Here is a 17,306-nt window from a genome sequence, read left to right as displayed (position 1 = left end):
TCAATGATGTAAAAAAGATTATGTTGCCACCCAGAACACTTTTGCTAAACATCCAATTGCCTGCTGAGAAAAATGACTAAGCCTGTGGGCGGGTGAAACACGTTAGCGGGTGTGGCTCCCAGAGGAGACAAGCTTTATGTTTTAACCAGGCTGATAATCGATGTGTAGCTCCCTACATGTTTCGTCTGTACATATCTATATATTTATACTTTTTTCCACCTTGTCGCCATTCTGGTGTCTTAGCTTCCAGATGCTGCATTCAGGCAGCCCATTGAAGTCTATTAGGATGCAGCGGCTGCAAGGACACATCCACTAATCTGAATGTGACAGGGGTGAGGGTACGGGCCCCAAATATACACTGCCTGCGTATAGGGCCACTTTCCTACATACCAGTTGGATTTGGGTCCACTGCATTCCAGTAGACTTCAATTGGCTGCCGACATGCAGCACCTTGGAGTTGGGATGCTGCAAACAAACGACCCGTTCACACTATACTATATCCTCACCTATGTGAACAAGGCCTACCAGCCATCTTTTTTTTACCAATGCTAAGCACTAGGGGGAAGAAACCAGACCTTATAGGTTGGAAATTGTCTGGGAAAAAAAAAAGGAAAGACGCTGGAAAACGATTGATTGAAATGTGTACAGGAGTTCCTATTGAGGTCTATGGGGCCAAAAACACCCAAATCTGCCTCAAAAGTAGCTCATGTTGCCTTTGGAGTGTCAGGCTTCCAGCACCAGCTATCTGAGTGCTTATATTTAAACAGCCGATACATCATATTTAGGACATTGAGGGCTCTTTCACACTGGCAGCAATGCTTCCCGCCCTCTGAAAAGCGATCTGTGGTGGGTCGCTTTTCATAAATTGATGCAGCAGCAGGCAGGTTTTTTTTTTATACTTTTTTTAAATGTAATTCTTGCACTGAAACTGCAAGCCAAGCGTTTGGCTCATGGTTCGACCCACATTGATCCCAATGGGCGAGTTTGAGAGTCAGTACCACCCATCAAACGCTGCATCCTGAAATAAAAAAGTTGGAGCCGTAAAGCATTGTGGCCATGGCACGTGTACAGGCCTGTAAGGCTGTAATGTTAGAATTTAGGTGGGTGGCCTGGAGAGTGGTAAAACCACGGCTTAGCACTTAACCACTTGTTTTTACTGTCCCTCAGCCGCCAAGCTTCGAGCTACAAAACGCTCAGTTGTGCATTTACAAAAAGTACAGCGTGCTGCATTTTTTTCACATGAAGACTTACCGCAATGCACATAAACACATTGCAGACGCATGTAAAGGCAATTCAGTAAGGGCTCCCAAAAGCCCACCCGAATCCAAACAATACTGCCAGACAGGGCTACAGCTGCAGCATTTTGGCCTTGAAAACATTGATACAGCGCAATGTAAAATTACCTTTCGGCAGTTTTAAAAATAAAGGAAACAAAAAAACGCTGCTATACTTTGGAAAGTGATCCACTACTACAGTGTACCAGAGTTCACCATTCATGTGACAGTGACCCCTGGTGGTAAATAAGTACGCAAATCTGTGCTAATATCAGAGCTCGGGATATTTTCCACAAATCACCCTAAAATAAAAACTAAACGTTTTCTCAGCTGAAATCACCCTTCCACCCCCAGAAGGTCTCAAAACAACATTTTATATTCCCAGTGCTAAGAATTCTAGTGTACAAAGTCCATGTATCACTTCTTCATCAACAAAAGTCCCTTTTCCAGTGTTCTTCTATATCTATATATCTATATCTATATCTATAAAATACTTCAACACAAGTGGTTCCAAAGGTGGATTTGTTTTCCCTACTGCAGCTCACCATCCATAGTGTTGGAAAAGCATATTGCAGATACTCCATTACACTATTAGTATGATGGTGCCATCTGGTGGTGAAAAAGTACATTGCAAACACTGCAGTTCACCATCTGATGACGCCCTGTAGTGGTGCAAAAGTGTATTACAGGTACTGTATTTCACCATATGTCTGATGGTGCCCTCTGGTGGTGAAAAAATATATTACAGCTTCTGCATTTCACCATACATCTGATGGCACCCTCTGGTAGTGAAAAGGTATATTTCAGTTACTGCAGTTTATTGCAGTTTATCATCTGTCTGATGGTGCCCTCTGATGGTGAAAAAGTATATTGCTGCATTTTACCATGGTGCCTTGTGGTGGTGGAAAAGTATATTGCAGCTAATGCTTTTTGCCACATGTCTGAGAGCGGCCTCTGGTGTTGAAAATGTTTAATGCAGCTTCTGCATTACACCATACACGTGATGGTGCCTTCTGGTGGTGAAAAAGTACTTTGCAATTACTGCCGTTTATTATAGTTAACCATCTGATGGTTCCCTCCAGTGGTGATAAAGTATATTGCAGAAACTGTAGTCCACCATTCAGCATAGAATATTGCAGATAGTTCACCATTCATCTGCTGGCGTCCTTTGGTGGAGGAAGTGTATATTGCTGTTACTGCAGTTCACCATCGTTCTAATGGCGCCCCTCTGGTGGTGAATATGTGCATTGCAACTACTGCAGTTCACCATCAGCGTGATGGCACCCTCTGGTGCTGAAAATATATATTGCAGTTTATTATAGTTCACCACCTGTCTCGTGGCCTCCTCGGTGGTGGAAAAGGATATTGAGGTCACGTTACATTTAGAATCACTTTAAATGCTCACCAGAAGTATAGATTTGTATGTATTCTTTGGTCAAATCTATTGGGTGTAGCACTGAAAATAACCACCAGGTGTCACTCACTCTTCCCACCTTCCACTGCTTGTAATCCTTCTCCTCAAATTTCGCTCATAGACAAAAACGAATAAAAACATCATAGTGCTGTATTATCAATCACTTCCCAACCTCCCAGAAATTGTGATCACATAAATCAGCCTGTGCTCCTATTCCTCTTCCCACCACCAGGTGGAGTCTCACCAGAGACATTGACCTCAGTGGGTCCTATGCAGCAAAATCCTCCCTGGTCTTCACACGTCTCTAATCCGCCGGCCAACCTCACAGGAAAGGAACTTAATCGTGTAGTATTTTTTGTAAGAAACGCTATTATTTACTTGTATTATATGCCTACATATACAATGGTAGTCACCACATACATCTAGTATAATTAAAGATGGCCGCGCCATAACTCCTGGTCACATTGGTGTATTTCCAGTTCTGGTTTCACACTTCTGATGGTGCCCTCTGGTGGGGGAAAAGTATATTGTAGCTACTGTAGTTTATTAAAGTTTACCATACAACTGGTGGCGCCCTCTGAAAATAATATTGCAGCTACTGCATATTATCGGCCATCTGATTGCATCTTCCGGTGATGGAAGAATATATTACCCATACTGCATTTCACAATACATCTAATGGTCCCTCTAGTGGTAAAAATATATATATTGCAGTTACTGTAGTTTATTACCTTACATGTCTGATGGCAGCCTCTGGTGGTGGAAAAGTATATTGCAAACAATACAATACACCATACGTATGATGGTGCCCTCTTTTGGTAGAAAACTGTATTTCAGATACTGCAGTTATTCATTAGTATGATGGTGCCCTCTCGTGGTGGAAGAGGATACTGCAGTTACTGCATTTCACCATATGTCTAACGGCGCCCCCTGGTGGTAAAAAAAGTATATTACCCTTTTTTAATTTCCCCCATGTATCTAATGGCGCCCTTTAGTGGTGAAAAGGTATATTGTAGTTACTGCAGTTTCTTAGTTCATCTATCTGATGATGCCCTCTGGAGGTAGAAAAGTATATTGCAGCTACTGCTTTTCATCACCTGTCTGAGATGGCCCTCTGGTGTTGAAAATGTTTTATGCAGATACTTCAGTTCACCATCAGCATGACGGCACCAATGTATATTGCAGCTACTGCAGTTCACCACATGTCTGATGACGCCCTCTAGTGGCGAAAAAGTATACTGCATGTACTGCAGTTTATTACAGTTCACCATCTGTCTGCTGGTGCCCTCCGGTGGTGTAAATAACCACCAGGTGTCACTCACTCTTCCCGCCTTTCACTGCCTCTAATCCTTCTCTTCTGATTTCCTTTGTAGACAAAAACATCATAGTGCAGTGTTATCAAACCTAAATCACTTCCCAACCCCTCAGGAATTGTGATCACATAAATCACACTGTGCTCCTCTTCCCATCAGCAGGTGGAGTCTCACCAGAGACATTGACCTCAATGAGTCCTATACAGCGAAATCCTCCCACGTCCCTAATCTGCCAGCCAACCTGCAGTTCACCATAAGTATAGTTGCTCCCTCTTAGGGTGGAAAAGTATATTGCAGTTACCATAGTTTATTAAAGTTTACTATCCATCTCATTTTGCCCTCTCATGGTGGAAAAGTATATTGCAGATACCGCATTACACTATTGGTATGATGGCGCCATCTGGTGGTGGAAAAGTATATGGCAGACACTGCATACGTCTGATGGCCCCTTCTTGTGGTGGAAAAGTGTATTGCAGACACTGTAGTTCACCATTAGTATGATGGTGCCCTCTGGTCGTGGAAGAGGATATTGCAGTTACTGCATTTCATCATACATCTGATGACGTCCTCTAGTGGGGAAAAGCCATATTGCCATTTTCAATCCACAATCAAACTGCAAGAGGACAGGGCTGTAAAGATTAGGATCAGCCCATAATTTAGCTGCTGTAGGATCTATGCATTTTTTTTAGCTCAGAGCCCAGTAAGAAGGCACTTCATCTGTTCTGACCTTGGAGTGTGATGCTGCATGATAGGCAGAAGTGTTAAAGGAGCCGGACTGTGTTCATATTGGAACCTGGGAAACAAACTAGGAGAGCCTCTAGTGGACAGGATGTGTCGGGGGGACCCTAAGCTGATATTACCTTGCTGGATTGAGATATTATTGTGTGCATACATCCATCTGGAGGTGAAAGTTCTGTGAGCAGAGCGGTGGCACAATTGTTTATTGTTAAAGGAACAACATTCATATACCTGGCGTTGGGTGAATTTATATTTTTGCACCTAGATTGCCATGTCACTTTTTATATAAGCTTATGTTTGCATATGCAATAATCACTCTGGTACAGTATTTGTATATTTTATTATTGCATCACACATTCATATTTTATTCACATTAGAGCTGCATTTATGTAGGTGTGTTGGGATAGTGCAGCATCAGTTTATTTATATATATATATATATATATATATATATATATATATACATATATATATATATATATATATATATATATATATATATATATATATATATGTGTGTATATATATGTATGTATATATATGTATATATATATATATATATATATATATATATATATATATATATATTGCAATTACTGATGTTTTATTACAGTTCATCATCTGTCTGATAGCACCCTCTGGTGCAAAAGTATATTGCAGAACTGCTCTTTAACATATGTCTGAAAGCGCCCTCTGGTGTTGAAAATGTACTTTGCAGATATTGCAGTTCGCCATTAGTATGATGGCACCATCTGGTGGTGGAAAAGTATATTGCAGATACTGCATTACAACATACATGTGATGGCATCCTCTAGTAATGAAAAAGTACATTGCAGTTACTGTAGTTCACCATTTATAGCACCCTCTGGTGGTAAAAATGTATATGGCAGCTACTGCAGTTCACCATATGGCTGATGGCGCCCTCTGGCGGTGGAAAAGTATATTACAGCTACTACAGTTATCCATCCATCTGATGTTGACATCTGGTGGTAAAAATGTTTATTGCAGCTTCTTCAGTCTCCTTCAATTCACTATCCATCTGACTGTGACCTCTGGTGGTGAAAAATATATCCCAGCTAATGCTAGAAGAAGTTAATAGTCTGGCAGTGATTTCTGGTGGTTAAAAAATATAAGTAAACGATTGATTACTGCTGAAAAAATGTATTTGAGCCATTCTTTATGAATTAAATAAATTCCTTTTAAAGTTTATTTTATTATTAGTATTGCTGCTTGTATTTATTTATTGATTTCATTTATTTTTATGCTTTATAAAGCCAATACTTTGTGTCTTTCAATTGCAACAAGTATGCAGATTTGACGTTCTGAGTCTGCACCCAGCAGATTTGTAATGTGATATACTGCAGTAAAATGATGTAATCATTGTTCCATTTATTGATTAGTTCACACACATGAATTGCTTGTTCCTATAGTCAAAATACTCTGACTTTTTTTTATAAAGGCCTAGAGCAGTGATGGCGAACCTTGGCACTCCAGATGTTTTGGAACTACATTTCCCATGATGCTACACTACACTGCAGAGTGCAAGAGCATCATGGGAAATGTAGTTCAAAAAAATCTGAAGTGCCAAAGTTCGCCATCACTGGCCTAGAGGCTGTAGACTTAGCAAAGAGGAATCTGTTTTCACCGTGAATAACCAATCATATGCAAAGGCCCAAAAATGAAGGCTTTTTGCTAACGCGATACTGGTTGAATGAAGTGAACAGAACTCCAGCTTATTTACTAGGCTCAGTGAACATTGCTAAAGAAATAATCCCCATTTGTTTAGTAAATCAACCCAATGCAAGTGTGAACAGACACCTGAAATAATTAAAGAAAAAGAGACCAGAGATGTTTATTGTTTTTATTTTACTTATTGAACATTTATTGATCACAGCACAAAAATTCCTATTACAAAAAAAAAAAAAATAATCATCATCAATATCCAATAATGAATTAAAAGTTTGAAATCCAAGAGTTCCAGACTCTTTACGGCTCATTTATACTTGCGGCTGTCAGTGCCACCCCTAAGAAGAGTGATCCCTGTTTGATCACTTTTCAGAGGCATTTGACGGGCAGTTTGGAGGTGATATGTTGCCATCCAGCTGCCTGGATTAACCCTTAAAAACCTGCAGCACTGCAGCCAAGTACATTATACCTGGGTGCAGAGCGGCTGCAGCACAAACCCAATCTGACATTTCAATAAAGTAAAAAAAAGAAGAAAACAAGGTAAACAGTGCCCTGTGTTGTAAAAAAAAAAAAAAACACATAAGGCCCCACCGCTGGCACATAGCAGACACCAGCATGCACACTAAAGTGCTAGACAATTTGTTTAGTTTTCGATAATTTAACAAGAAGAGAAAATATCCTAGGAACATTTAACAAGCAGAAGAAATAGCATATTTTCTCTTCTTGTTAAATGTGCTTAGGATATTTTCTCTTCTTGTTAAATGTTCCTAGGCTATTTCCTCTGCCTGTTAAATGTTCCTAGGCTAAGAACATATAACAAGCAGAGGAAATAGCCTAGGAACATGTAACAAGAAGGCTGGTTGAAAATCCTTGACTGTTGTTTGTTGTTTAATTAAGCTATTTTTTCTTTTAGTCAAATGTTCTTGGCTATCATTTTTGGGGTTTCTTGGTCAGATGTTCTTGGGTTAAAGTTTCAGACTATTTTCACTTCTGGTCATATGTTCTTAGGGTATTGTTTTGGGCTATCTTTGGTTGGAAGGGTCTTGGTAGACATGTGCAATTTGTTTCGTTCTGAATTAGTTTTTTAACGAATTTCGACAAATTTGTTAATTCGAATTAACGAAAACCTGTTTGACAAATTTTTCCGAATATTCGTAAATTAGAATATTCGAAAATTTGTAAATTCGTACATTCGTAAATTCGTACATTTGCACATTCGTAAATTTGTACATTCGTAAATTCATACATTTGCACATTCGTAAATTCGTACATTCGCACATTCGTAAATTCGTACATTCGTAAATTCATACATTTGCACATTAGTAAATTTGTACATTCGCACATTCGTAAATTCGTACATTCATAAATTCATACATTTGCACATTAGTAAATTTGTACATTCGCACATTCGTAAATTCGTACATTCATAAATTCATACATTTGCACATTCGTAAATTCGTACATTCGCACATTTGTAAATTCATACATTCGTATATTCGTACATTCATTAATTATTACATTTGCACATTCGTAAATTCGTACATTCGCACATTCGTAAATTCATACATTCGCACATTCGTAAATTCATACATTCATTCATTCGCACATTCGTAAATTCGTACATTCGCACATTCGTAAATTCGTACATTCGCACATTCGTAAATTCGTACATTCGTATATTGATTAATTCGTACATTTGCACATTCGTAAATTTGTACATTCGCACATTCGTAAATTCGTACATTCGTATATTCATTAATTCGTACATTTGCACATTCGTAAATTCGTACATTCGCACATTCGTAAATTCGTACATTCGCACATTCGGAGATTCGTACTATCGTAAATTAGTAAAATTGTAAATTCGGAAATTTGTAAATTCGGAAATCTGAAATAATAATTAACTAATAATGAGTTCCTTTACAATGTGAGTTTATTTTATCATTTCTTTTGCTCAATAAATGCCCTTTGATTGGATGCCTGCACAATGAGCGTTCTTTCTTTATCCTATGCATTCATATGACGATCAAATCATTACCTGAGCCCTGGAGTATACTCGGCTGAGAGGAAGGTTTTTTCAGTCTGCTGTTGGGTCTAGTGGGAGAAGTCTCTCTTTGGAATATATGAGCTGTGGATAATTGGATTGTTTTTGTCATCTTTTGAATGCATTTAATGTGTATAGCCCATACATTGATGGTAAGAGTTAGTTATATTGGTTGAAGGTGACAGACTCTATATCATCTTTCTTTCTCCCATACAGGATCTTGATCACTAGCTATTTTCTGCTCTGTGGACATTGTTTTGATTGGTTCTAGTCCTTCTGCTCATACAGATGAACTTCTTTTTATGAACTTTATGTTTTTTATTTTGTGTTTTCAGCACTACACCATTTAGCCACATTACGTTTATTGTTTCCAGCAATTTAGTGTTAGCAGCTATCTGTACAGTTTATCATTTGTTAAGCGCAACAAATTTTTTTGTTTTTATAATTTAATAGTTACTATTTCAGGTTTTCGGATTTTCGAATTTCCAAATTTCCAAATTTTCTAATTTACGAATGTACGAATTTACGAATATACAAATTTTCTAATTTAGGAATGTGCATATGTACGAATTTACGAATGTGCGAATGTACGAATTTACGAATTTACTAATGTACGAATTTACTAATTGCGATCATAACGAATGACCCGAACAACGAAAAAAAAAAAATGAATGAAACGATAACGAACAAATTTTTTGGCAGTGCACATGTCTAGTTCTAGTTTTGGACCAAGAAGCACAAAAAAAAAATCTTAATCAAAAATCCTAAGAAAGCTCAATGAGCATTAGTGTTCACTTAAAACCAAACAAATATCTGTGGTCATTAATTTTGGTTAATCTGATCTTACTGTCACCACTGCAACCAATCAGATCCCTCTCTTGCCATGGCAATGGGGATTGATTCCTCTTTTGCCACAGCATTGGGAGAATATCTTTATCTCAAACTCAGATGAAGCGTATGTTGACTCCCGAAATGCATTGGGTACTTATTTGCTTCTCTCCCTGACCATTACTGGACGTCATATCTGTACCTTATAGCTGTGGTGTGGCGCTTCAATTCGCATTTATGTGTCTGTTGCTTCTGTCTGTTCTGGGAAATAACTAACCATTGCACACAACACTCGCTCATACCCAATATTGTCTAATGGCAAACCCGTGTACCTGATAGCAGCTGTTTTAGTATTGTGATTGTGAACTTCTAATTTTGATCCCGGTTCCTTGTAAAGCAGAAACTCAGCGGAAAAAAAAAAAAAAGAATAACTCAATAAAAGGTACAATAACAAACCAGCCTTTGCTGCAACATTCACATTCAATCTAGAGATCACCCCCTCTCCCACAGTACATGTTTCTGCTGCTAGATGTCTGATGACCAGCATCATTTAGTCCTCTGAGTGCAGGTAGTCCTTGACCAGCCCCCCAGCCTGATGACCGGTCTATGTGGTGTCCTCTTTGTGCATTCTGTACAGGTCACATAAGGGGTAGCTGGCGAGGTTGGCGATGCCCCAACAGGAAAGGTAGCACAGTGATGAGCTCATCTCTGCCACTCTGCTCTCTCCTCCTATCAGCATACTTCTTGTCAGCACATGAGCTAATTGGGTTCTTGTACTGCTTATTCTGCTTTTTATTTTGAACCTTTTTTTTTATCCTTTGTTGCATCTCAGTGCTGCTTAACTCCTGAAGCCTCTATTCAGCCATTTTCTTCTTACATATACTCCAGCAAGTACATGAATTTCTCAGGGCAGTTTTTCTGAAGGTGACAACAATGGATCATACCTGCGTAAAGCGTATTGAAATGACCACTGTAGTCTTCCTCAGAAGCCTGTGTGAGAGGGAGAAAATGCAGAAACACAATTGGAAGACTGAGCATTGTCACCCTACAACAGGAAGTGTCTAAACAAGGACCATCGTGGCAGGATTACTCTGAAAAATCAGTGGACTAAATATTAAAAAAAAACACTTTTAATGACATTAACAGGTTAAAGGTAATGGGCTCAGTGAGTAAAATCTAGACATGTGCACTGACAAAAAAATTGTTCGTTTTCGTTTCATTTTTTTTTTTTTTTTGCTTTTTTCAGAAATTCAGAGATTCGAAAATTGGGAAACTCGAAAATTCGTCATTCGGAAATCCGAAAATTCGGATTTTCAAATTTTGGAATATTCCGAATTCTGAATTTCCGAATTTTTGAATTCCGAATTTCCAAATTTTCGGAATTCGAATATTCAGAAATTCAGAAATTCGAAAATCTGAAAAAAGAGAAAGATAATCAGTAAAATTCAAAATAATAACTAACTATTAAATTATAGGTATTGGAATTTCCTTTCAAATTTGGCTGTTAGTGAACGTAACGAATACAAATTTACCTGAAGTTACGAATTATCCGAAATAACGAAACAAATGGAATGGAAAAAATTAAAAATAAATAATAATAATAAAAAGGTTTTATTATTATTATTGTTATTATTAGATCGTTACGTTCCATTCGTTTAGATGCTGCATTCGTTATTTCAGATAATTTGTAACTTCGGATAACTTTGTATTCGTTACATTCACTAACAGCCAAATTTGAAAGGAAATTCCAATACCTATAATTTAATAGTTATTATTAGTTAGTTATTATTTCAGATTTTCGGGTTTTTGAATTTTCAGATTTTCATTCTTTTGAATGTTCAGATTTTCATTCTTATTTTCGAATTTCCTCATTTTGAATTTTCGAATTTCGAAGTTCCGAATTTCCGAAATTTTGAATTTCCGAATTTTGAATTTCTGAAATTTATAATTTCCGAAAATTTTGAATCACTGAAATTTATAATTTTCCAATTTCCAAATTTCAAATTTCCAAAATTTCGAATTTTCAAATTTCCAAAATTTCGAATTTTCAAATTTCCGAAATTTAGAATTTCTGAAATTTTCGTGAATTGGAAAATTCGGAAATTTCCGAAAATTCAGAAATTGAAAAATTCGGAAATTGAAAAATTCGGAAATTTGAAAATTCGGAAATTTGAAAATTCGGAAATTTGAAAATTCGGAAATTTTAAAATTCGGAAATTGAAAAATTCAGAAATTGAAAAATTCGGAAATTGAAAAATTCGGAAATTTAAAAATTTGGAAATTTGGAAATTTGAAAATTCCGAAATTTGAAAATTCAGAAATTGAAAAATTCGGAAATTCGGAAATTAACGAATTTGTCAAAATTCGTTGAAAAATGAATTTGGAACTAAACAAATTGCACATGTCTAGTAAAATCTGCCTGTTGTTGTGGCACCTGGGAGCTACCATTGCAGTATAGTTTAGCCCATTGACTTGCATTGCACTATATGCTGTGGCTGGCTATAGGCACATACCTGCAGGCAATGGCATTTTTACACAAACTTTTGCGCTTTGAAAAATACACCCATATGCTTGAAAACTAAAGTGGCCATTGTTACACGGGTGTAGCCACGCACAGTGTATTCTGCAGTGCCTGTCAAGCGGCTAAATTGAGATGCAACTGCGGCAAGAGCCCTTTAAGAGATTTTAGCGATTGGGTTTATATAAAGTCAAATTTGTGTAAACATTTATATTGGTGTGACTTTCCGACGACATAGACAGTGCTCATTCAAGGAAATAAAGAAGGATAAGAAGGACATTGGGGTTCCAGAGATGACCGGTCTATGTGGTGTCCTCTTTGTGCATCCTGTACGGGTCACATAAGGGGGTAGCTGGCGAGGTTGGCGATGCCGCAAGCATTATTTTTGTCTCTGGCCATTAGGATGTAGCCTTTATCACCCCAATCCTCGCCCCAGCTGTGGAGAAAAAAGAATTGGATGACATGTTACATAGTTACATAGTAGGTGAGGTCGAAAAAAGACACAAGTCCATCAACTCCAACCTATGTGTGTGATTATATGTCAGTATTACATTGTATACCTGTATGTTGTGCATATCTAATAGTTTCTTGAGACTATCGATTCTCCCCGCTGAGACCACCGCCTGTGGAAGGGAATTCCACATCCTTGCCACTCTTACATGTCTATACTGGACCAGCTTTACAGCCTACAGCTTCTTAGCCACCAGTGATTAGGGATGAGCCGAACACCCCCCGGTTCGGTTCGCACCAGAACCTGCGAACGGACCGAAAGTTCGCACGAACGTTAGAACCCCATTGACGTCTATGGGACTCGAACGTTCGAAATCAAAAGTGCTCATTTTAAAGGCTAATTTGCATGGTATTGTCCTAAAAAGGGTTTGGGGACCCGGGTCCTACCCCAGGGGACATGTATCAATGCAAAAAAAACTTTTAAAAACGGCCGTTTTTTCGGGAGCAGTGATTGTAATGATGCTTAAAGTAAAAAAAAAAAAAGGGAAATATTCCTTTAAATATCGTACCTGGGGGGTGTCTATAGTATGCCTGTAAAGTGGCGCGTGTTTCCCATGTTTAGAACAGTCCCTGCACCAAATGTCATTTTTAAAGGAAAAAATCTCATTTAAAACTGCTTGCGGGTTTAATGTAATGTCGGGTCCTGGCAATATGGATGAAAATCAGTGAGACAAACGGTACCCCCCAGTCCATTACCAGGCCCTTTGGGTCTTGTATGGATATTAAGGGGAACCCCGCACCCAAATTAAAATAAGGAAAGGTGTGGGGCCACCAGGCCCTATATACTCTGAACAGCAGTATACAGGCGGTGCAAACAAGACAGGGACTGTAGGTTTGTTGTTAAGTAGAATCTGTTTGTCATTTTGAACGGGCACATTTTTAACGTTTTTAGCTCCAGCCAAAATATCTTTTTTAAGCTTTTTGGAAAACATAGGGAAGGGTTATCACCCCTGTGACATTTGTTTTGCTGTCTTTCCTACTCTTTAGAAGATTTCACCTCACTTTTTGTCCCAATGACAAATGTTTTTTGAGAATTTGGGGTTTTTTGTGGAACAAGGATTGGAAAGCATCAGTGGAAAGGAGAAATGTTTTTCCCATATTAACTCTTACAGGAGAGAATTTCCCTTCCTAGCGGTAGATTTCATCTCACTTCCTGTTGTCTCCTTCCGTTTGCAAGTAGGAGTCATTTGTAAGTTAGATGTTTGAAAGTAGGGGCCTGCCCTATATACTCAGCAGAAATTTGGGCCTTAGGTGTTGTTGTGGCCACAACAACGTAAGCCCTCACAGGGCCCTGCTGTGAAATATTAGATAAAGAATTGTAATTACATGCCCCTGTTGAACAGGGGCAGAAAAACTGGGCCTTTGGTGGTGGTGGTGCTGGTGCCACAACGCTGTAAGTCCTCACTCGCTCTTGGTGTGTGCAGAAATGGGCCCTGCTGTGAAATATTAGATCAAGAATTGTAATTACATGCCCCTGTTGAACAGGGGCAGAAAAATTGGGCCTGTGGTGGTGGTGGTGCTGGTGCCACAACACTGCAACCCCTCACAGACACTTTAGTTGGAACGCAGGAATGAGCCCTGCTGCAAAGTATTGCATCAAAAATTGTAATTACACGCCCCTGTTAAACAGGGGCAGAAAAATTGGGCCTTAGGCACTGGTGCTGGTGCCACAACTCTGCAACCCCTCACAGACACTCTAGTTGGAACGCAGGAACGAGCCCTGCTGCAAAGTATTGCATCAAAAATTGTAATTACACGCCCCTGCCAAACAGGGGCAGAAAAATTGTGCCTTAGGCACTGGTGGTGGCGCCCAGAACCAAAAATTTTCTTACAAGCTATCAGCGTGATGATTGAGGAGGAAGAGGATAATTACTCAGGGATAGTCACTCAGCATCAGCATAGGCAGTCTTTGAAGGGATCTGAGATTTCAAAAAAAATTATTATTCGGTTACATCAGCATCAGGTGCTTGGTAGCTGGTGGTGATCCAAGACTGATTCATTTTTATAAAGGTCAGTCGATCGACCGAGTCGGTGGACAGACGCACCCTGTGATCGGTTACCACGCCTCCAGCAGCACTAAATGTGCGTTCCGAAAGAACGCTGGATGCAGGACAGGCCAGTAGCTCAATTGCATACTGTGCAAGCTCTGGCCAGTGATCCATCCTCAAGACCCAGTAACCCAGAGGATTTTCCGTGGGAAAGGTGTCCAAGTCTGATCTTGCCCCTAGGTATTCCTGCACCATGTAAAACAGACGCTGGCGATGGTTGCTGGAACCGATCATACCTTGGGGCTGCGGACCAAAAAATTGTCTGAACGCATCGGTCAGACGGCCACCTTCTCCACCGCTCCTTCTTTGACTGACCGAAGCCTCAGCAACACGTTGTCCAGAAACAGGAGTTTGTAACCTCCCAGTCTCTGGGAACGCGTTGCACAGACCTTTCTGCAAGGCCTCCCGAAGATGTTTCATCCTCTGCTCCCTCTGCGATGGCAAGATAAGGTCCGCAACCTTACCCTTGTAATGTGGATCAAGGAGGGTTGCCAGCCAGTATTGGTCCTTCTCCTTGATACCACGAATACGAGGATCCTTACGCAGGCTTTGCAGGATCAGGGAGGCCATGCAGCGTAGGTTTGCTGAGGCATTCGGTCCGGAGTCCTCTGGGTCACTAAGGACGACATGGTCCACAGCCACCTCCTCCCAGCCACGTACAAGTCCATGTGTTTCTTGGGACTGATCCCTTAAAGACTGCTGCTGATGCTGAGTGCCAGGCTCCTCCTCCTCGTCCTCTTCCTGTGTGATCGGCGGGCACGCAGGAACACTGTCTGGATAAAGGGGGCCTTGAGAGCTAAGGAAGTCCTCCTCTTCATGCCTCTGATCTGCCTCAAGTGCCCTGTCCATTATTCCACGCAGCGTGTGCTCCAACAGGTGGACAAGGGGGACAGTGTCACTGATGCATGCACTGTCACTGCTTACCATCCTCGTGGCCTCCTCAAATGGTGACAGGACAGTGCATGCATCCCTGATCATGGCCCACTGGCGTGGGGAAAAAAAACCAAGCTCCCCTGACCCTGTCCTGGTGCCATAGTCGCACAGGTACTCATTGATGGCCCTCTGCTGCGTGTGCAGCCGCTGCAGCATGGCCAACGTTGAGTTCCACCTGGTGGGCATGTCACAGATTAGGCGGTTCTTGGGCAGGTTAAACTCCTTTTGGAGGTCCGTCAGCCGAGCACTGGCATTATATGACCGGCGGAAATGCACACAGACTTTCCTGGCCTGCCTCAGGACATCCTGTAAGCCCGGGTACCTGCCCAAGAACCGCTGCACCACCAAGTTAAGGACGTGAGCCAAACAGGGCACATGGGTCATTTGTCCCTGTCGGAGGGCAGAGAGGAGGTTGGTGCTATTGTCGCAAACCACCATTCCTGACTTAAGTTGGCGTGGCGTCAACCACCTCTGAACCTGCCCCTGCAGAGCTGACAGAACCTCTGCCCCAGTGTGGCTCCTGTCCCCCAAGCACACCAGCTCAAGCACCGCATGGCATCTTTTGGCCTGCGTACTTGCGTAGCCCCTTGAACGGCTACGGAGCACCGCTGGTTCCAAGGACAAAGCACAGGAAGAGGCCATGGAGGAAGAGGAGGGGGTGGAGGAGAGAGGTGTGTCACAATCATTAGCATTTTGGAGGCGTGGTGGCGGAACAACCTCCAACACTACTGCACCTTGTCCTGCATCCTTCCCAGCTGCCAGCAGAGTCACCCAATGCGCCGTAAAACTTAGGTAACGTCCCTGTCCATGCCTGCTGGACCATGAGTCAGCGGTAATATGCACCTTACTGCTGACCGCCCTGTCCAGCGAGGCATGGACATTGCCTTCCACATGCCGGTAGAGAGCCGGAATCGCCTTCCGTGAGAAAAAGTGGCGTTTGGGTACCTGCCACTGAGGAACCGCACATTCCACAAACTCACGGAAGGGGGCAGAGTCTACCAACTGAAAAGGCAGCAGTTGAAGTGCTAGCAATTTTGCCAAGCTAGCATTCAACCGCTGGGCATGTGGATGGCTGGGAGCAAACTTCAGCTGGGGCAGGGCAATTTGCCTGGTACAATCTGACGTCGGTGTACCAAAAGCAGATTGCCCACAAGTACTTGGCTGTGACACACCTAATTCTACACCTTTATTCCTCTCAGTGCAGGTCTCAGAGAGGACTGAAGGTATAGTGGGGTTGGAAATGTCAGCAGATGAGGAGCAAGGAGAGGTCCTCTTTGTTCTTTGGTGTGGGTCTTTTAGATACGCTTGCCAACGAACTGCATGGCAGGTCAACATATGTCTGGTCAAGCATGTGGTACCCAAGCGGGAGATGTTTTGGCCACGCGAGATATGCTTGAGACATATGTTGCAAATAGCAGCGGTGCGATCTGATGCACTCGTCTCAAAAAAGGCCCACACCAAAGAACTTTTTGAATAACGCGCAGAGACTGCAGCGCCCTGCACATGTGGAGCTTTGGGGTGTGATGCAGTCAATGTGCTGCCCTTATGATGTGCCACCTCCTCCTCCTCCTCTCTCCTATCAGGCACCCACGTTGAGTCAGTGACCTCATCATCCCCTCCCTCCTCATCACTGGAGCAAACCTGGCAGTATGCTGCAGCAGCGGGAGCATGACTGCCAGATTGCTGTCCTTCTTGGGCACCCCCTCTGTCCGTGCTCATGTTACTGCCTTCATCGAGCTCAGTATCATCATCAGAGCCTTCCAAACGCTGGGCATCCTCCTGGACTATGTACCCAACACTGTGGTCAAACAGTTCGAGGGACTCCTCAGGAGGACATGGTGGGGCTAGGGAAGGAGTCACTGATGACATTGAGCCGAGGGAAGAGGCCGTTGCTTTGCCAGACAAAGTACCCTGGGCATGGGTGAGAGAGGATGAGGAGGATGAGGACGGCTTGGTCATCCACTCGACCAAGTCTTCCGCATGTTGCGGCTCAACACGGCC

The 17,306-nt window shown here is 41.5% G+C and overlaps 1 protein-coding gene across 1 annotated transcript in view; it reads right to left on the bottom strand.

The window, feature by feature from the left end:
• Positions 1-6,585: 6,585 nt before the first annotated feature.
• LOC141117053 (cathepsin K-like) overlaps positions 6,586-17,306 on the bottom strand; it is a 74,373-nt gene continuing 63,652 nt past the window's right edge. Inside the window, exon 8 of the mRNA XM_073609644.1 lies at positions 6,586-12,250. Coding sequence (XP_073465745.1) covers positions 12,151-12,250 — 100 coding nt within the window. The 3' untranslated portion in view covers positions 6,586-12,150. The remainder of the gene's footprint in view (positions 12,251-17,306) is intronic.

The sequence above is a fragment of the Aquarana catesbeiana genome, linkage group LG13, assembly GCF_042186555.1.
Source record: "Aquarana catesbeiana isolate 2022-GZ linkage group LG13, ASM4218655v1, whole genome shotgun sequence".
Lineage (NCBI taxonomy): Eukaryota > Metazoa > Chordata > Amphibia > Anura > Ranidae > Aquarana > Aquarana catesbeiana.
The sequence above is the reverse complement of the archived record's forward strand: the minus strand, read 5'-3'. Positions and strand labels throughout refer to the sequence as shown.